The sequence below is a fragment of the Pteropus vampyrus genome, unplaced genomic scaffold, assembly GCF_000151845.1.
Source record: "Pteropus vampyrus isolate Shadow unplaced genomic scaffold, Pvam_2.0 Scaffold276, whole genome shotgun sequence".
Lineage (NCBI taxonomy): Eukaryota > Metazoa > Chordata > Mammalia > Chiroptera > Pteropodidae > Pteropus > Pteropus vampyrus.
Genome location: NW_011889057.1, coordinates 623,233 through 628,070, shown reverse-complemented (window position 1 = coordinate 628,070; position 4,838 = coordinate 623,233). Strand labels below are relative to the sequence as shown.

The 4,838-nt window shown below is 36.4% G+C and overlaps 1 protein-coding gene across 3 annotated transcripts in view; it reads left to right on the top strand.

Annotated features, from left to right (window-relative positions):
* The first annotated feature begins 638 nt into the window (after nt 1-638).
* RBMS2 (RNA binding motif single stranded interacting protein 2) overlaps nt 639-4,838 on the top strand; it is a 50,289-nt gene continuing 46,089 nt past the window's right edge. The window contains exons 1-3 of one of the 3 annotated variants that reach the window (XM_023520798.1): nt 639-698; nt 986-1,040; nt 1,163-1,230. Coding sequence is in view for 2 of the 3 variants with exons in the window: in XM_011375645.2 (XP_011373947.1) it covers nt 2,218-2,283 (66 nt within the window). In the remaining variant the exon portion in view is untranslated. Of the gene's footprint in view, nt 699-985; nt 1,041-1,162; nt 1,231-2,010; nt 2,284-4,838 lie in introns of those variants that run through there. The other 2 variants (XM_011375645.2, XM_011375643.2) reach the window with 2 other exon arrangements.

Sequence of the window (4,838 nt, the reverse complement as noted above, 5' to 3'; positions counted from 1 at the left end):
TTCTCCCAGTGTCACTCAGCTTGTGAGTGACAGGACTGAACAAGAACTTAGATTTTTTTTGAGTTATTTTTATTAAAAATTTTTGGGTTATGTCGGTTAATACAAGAACTTAGAATTGATTCTAAAAACAAATAAAGTAGTTGTTATCTCCATTTTGCAAATGAGTGAATTAGAGATGTTAAATAATTTGGCCCAAAGTCACATAAATGGTGACTAACTGGTGCCAGGATTTGAACTCATGTCTATTTCTCTCTGAATCACATGGCTTTAACTATTTTAAATTCTAAGATATCATTGAGCATTAAGAAATGCAGTAGGAGAACTCATTGAGAATATTAGAATTTAAAAAAAAATTAAGTTAGATTGACTGCCATTATAAATACCATTGTAAATCAGGCCTTAAAGATTAAGGGTTTTGTACCACATTATTAAGCTAAGGGAGAAGACATAAAATAAGTGCCTAAATAGCAAGGATAATGTAGTATATAATGAATGAGAATCTCTGAGGGTAGAAAAGGGACTTTGAAAAATATGGTATCACTGAGAGAAGTCTTTATTTATTTACTGCATTTGGCTACTGTGCTTTCAATCTGTGTTGCAATTCCCACATTGAGGCTGTTCCCACCCTTCCTGTGTCCCCTGAGCTGAGCAGGAACTTCCTGTCCTATTGGAAATGAAAGTTAGAGATTAGGGATATGGTATGTGTGTATTTACTCTGCAGAATGTTAGTACTATCTGTCCTATTATCAAAGCAAAAAAGTGACAGGAAAATTAGAATAGAGACTGGGACTTCATTTAAGGGAGGGTTTGGGCTTAATGTTTCTTGTGGCAAAGCAGACTGGGTTAATTTATGTCTTAAGAGAACATCCATGATGGCAGCAAAGTGGCCTTAGGAAGGAATTTGAAGACTTTCATTCTAAATCCTTGTTCCACTTGGATTGGTAGGAGTTACTGGATATCATTAAAATTTTTTGGTTTCCAACAGGTTTCTTTTCTCATTAAGGCTACTTCTACAGGACATTCCTTTGAAACTATTAGAGGTGAGTGTTGTTGTAACTGTGTTAGGTTCTTGAGTCTGAGTTTACATTCTTCTTTTCTAAGAACTTTCTATTTTTCTTCGTTGTGAGCATATACTTTTTAAATAGTTATTTTTTTCCTACAGTTCAGACACAACTTGAAGCAAACATCTCAACTCCGTGAACTTCAGTTTGGGCATAAATTCCAGCTTTGGTGAGTAACTCTAATTTTTTTCATACTTATGGACCTTGAAGACTAGGAAATAGTGGGATAGAGTCAAATAAGATAGCTTACAATTGTTGAAGAAACCACTATGCAATTATATCTCAAGGAAGCTGGAGGAAAAAAAGAAACTACTAGGTATCAAATTTTACGGTAGTCCAGTTTGATAATTCCTTCCTAAGTATGAAGTCCTACTCGAGGGAATCTGAAAAGGAGTGAGAGGCATCAGTCCATTAGCGTGACCCAAGAGGAATAGAACTGTACAAGGATCTGAAACTAGTTATTTCCCATACTCTGTTTTGCTTGTCTTTGTACTTTGGTGAGCTCTTCTGTGTTCTTTCTTCATGTATTAATATCATTGTAAATGTAAAATGTGTGTGTGTGTGTGTGTGTGGCGGGGAGAAGTCCTGAGCTAGCTCATTTCACATATTCTTTCTCAGTATGGTTTTCTTCACATGTTCTCTAAGGCAATATCCTGGTGGCCCCTGTAAAATCAAGCTTGAAATCTTCTTATAGCTGACATCTAAGAGAAAAAAATCCTCATTGCCTTTTCATGAGAATCTGAACTTGTTCATAGAGGAAAAAAGGATGGAGTTGAAAGGGGTGTACCTAAAAACTTTTCTTTTTGCTTTAACTGCTAAGCCTGTGGGGGGTTGGAAAAAAATAATAACATCTTGGGCATTAGGACCCAGTGGAAGTGCCTCATTCAGACTCTGGGTTAACTTCTCTCAGTGACGTCAACAAGCAGCCCTAGCTCATTCTTTACCCCCCCAATCTCTCTCCCTCTGGCTCCTTTTCTCCCCCCTTCTCATCCCCCTACTTTCTCCCTCCTTCTTCCTTCCTCCCTCCCTCTCTCTCCCTCACTCCCTCTCCCTCTTTTTCTCCCTCTCCTTCTCCCTCTTTCCCCCTCCTTTTCCTTCTTTCTTTCCCCCTCCCTGTCCCTCTTCTTTCTCTCAGCTCCCTAATATTAAAGAGAAAATGCTGCTATCAGTGACTTCCAGACCTGGGATTTCGACTTTTGGCTATAACAAGAACAACAAGAAGGTAGGGAAAAGTGCTTTTTTGGAATTGAGCTACTTCCTTTTCTGGGGATCCGGGAGTGCCCTTGGTTTTAAAATTCTCCTTAAGACGAGAGGGATTCCTTTCTCATCCCAGCACTTCTCCCTTTTCCACCACTTTCGATATTTTTTCTCACCTGGTTCTGAAGTTTCAGGAATTTACAGTCTTTGTGCACGAGGCCCGAGAAAGCAGGAGAATTAAAAATAAATCAAGCTTATATGTTTGTATCTTTGTGAAATGAAGTTAGTTTGACTTCCTGCTGATATACCCAATCTCCACAGTGATAATATGTAATCTCAGACCCTGGCACCCAGCCCACCTCCTAATCTTTTTGATTAAAGATTTCCATTTGTGTCCACCCCACCTTCCTTTCTACTCATCCCACCAGCATTATCAGGTAGCAGAAATATAGTCAGTGAAATCACAACAGCTTCATCAAGAACTGGGTATACTCTTTTAGACTAGGTAGACACCCTACTCCACCAAGCCCGAAGGGAAGGAGTCTTAAGAGAAGACGTGCCTTGGGATTAAGGTGGGAAGCTCTATGGTTCTTCGGGTTTTGCTGCTGATCTGGTGCTTCACGATCTGCAGATAACCAGGATCAGCTGAGATCCTTGGAGTCTTTAGGATTAACCTGAGGCTGCTAGAGAGTTGTGCTATGCTTGGGCACATGGGCAGTCTGGGGAAAGGTGGACAATCATGCCCACATTTGCCAGGGAGTATCCTTGGCAGTTTCTTGGCATTTCTGGGCGCATAGTGATTGATGATTGAGAGGAACTTCATGCTGTAACAGAAAGACCCTTTACACTCTTGGTGTTTTTGCTGTTCTTTGAAGAAAAAAGTTACCATAGACATTTAGGGATCTTTTGATCATTTGATAGATTGTTGGAGGGTGGGGATAGATTCCTGCTGCTTTCTCATATACCTAAAAAGACACTTACAGATAAATTTAACAAAGTATCTGGTCAAGGCAGTGGGTAAATGTTTATACCAAAACACTTAGTTTATGGGTGTTTATATGGTATTCATTCTGTTTATATCCTTAAGAAATAATGGTCCACATATATTTGTTGGTTATCTATAACATTATATATACACATATATGGATATATGATTTTGAAAGAGGGATATTTCGTCTTTATTTTTTTCAAATCCTATATAGTACTGTATGAAAGTTTCCTTCCTAATTTTTCCCTCTAAGTCTCTCAGGTTACCCAAACCCATTAAAATAAAGTAAAATGAATTATAGAAATTAGTTTTTTTTCCTATTAGGGGTTTCACATATCTGATGCTATCTAAAATCTTCTCTTAGCTCTCTACTCCCTTTTCCACTTGTAGTATAAAAAACATTTAATCATCTTCTAAATTTAGGATAGTATAAGTGACAAGATGTATGATTATGGATTTGGATTCAAATCTTATATCTCTTCCTGATAACTTGTAAGGTCTGAGAAAATTCAGGAAACATTGATGGGAGGTAAATACATATTTACTAATATATTTGTCAAGAATTCTTTGGGTTATTATAGGTGAATGTTATAATGACATAACTTTGTGGCTATATATATGACTCCTTGTATGTATATATAGGTTTGTACAGATTGGGTATATTTAAGCTAAAGCATTACTAATTGGTCTTTATTTTTGTGTTGACATGTAGAGCTTAATGTGTTCATTTCTCCTTTGAGGAGAGTATTTTAGATAGATTTGCTTATGTAATTTGTGCATTTTTATAACCAAAGTTAAATTAAAAAAATAACTTTTATTAGTTTTTAGGAGTAAATGTAAGACATGCCCATTAAAAAAAAATAAGCATAAAGAGGTATATAAAATTAAAAGTCAAGTTTTCCCTTCATGTCCTGAAATTCTTCATCCAAATCTCTCCCCTCAAGGAAAATAGCTATTAGCAGTTTATTGTATGTATCCTGCTAGACTTTTCTCTATGACGAGGTAAAGTTTTAATTTTGACACTGGTTTATTTGCCATTTCTATAAAGAATTTAGTTTCTCAATTAGAGCAAGTTTATGTAATAAAGTTCTTGGATCTGTCTGAAACATTTAAAAAACTGAAATAAAGGACAATCAAATACTAAAGTTCTGAAAAAGTATAAATTTAAATATCTGCTTTAAAGAAAAACAGACACAGACCAATGGAACAGAATTGAGAGCCCAGAAATAAAGCCACACATATATGGACAACTAATTTACAATAAAGGAACCAAGACTATACACTGGAGAAAGGAAAGTCTCTTCAATAAATGATGTTGGGAGGTTAAAGAAGTATGAATTAGTAGTTGAGAGATGGTCAGAGGATGAGCACAGCTTTGAGAATGTAGTCAGCAGTAATGTAATGACTATGTGTAGAGCCAGATGGGCAATAGAGCAATCGGGGAGTGGGGGGAGGGATTATTTCATATAAATGTCTAACCAATGTACTGCATTCTTGAAACTAATAATGAAATAAAATGTGTAAAAAAATAAATGGCGTTGGGAAAACTGGACAACAACATACAAAAGAATAAAACTAGACCACTATATTAT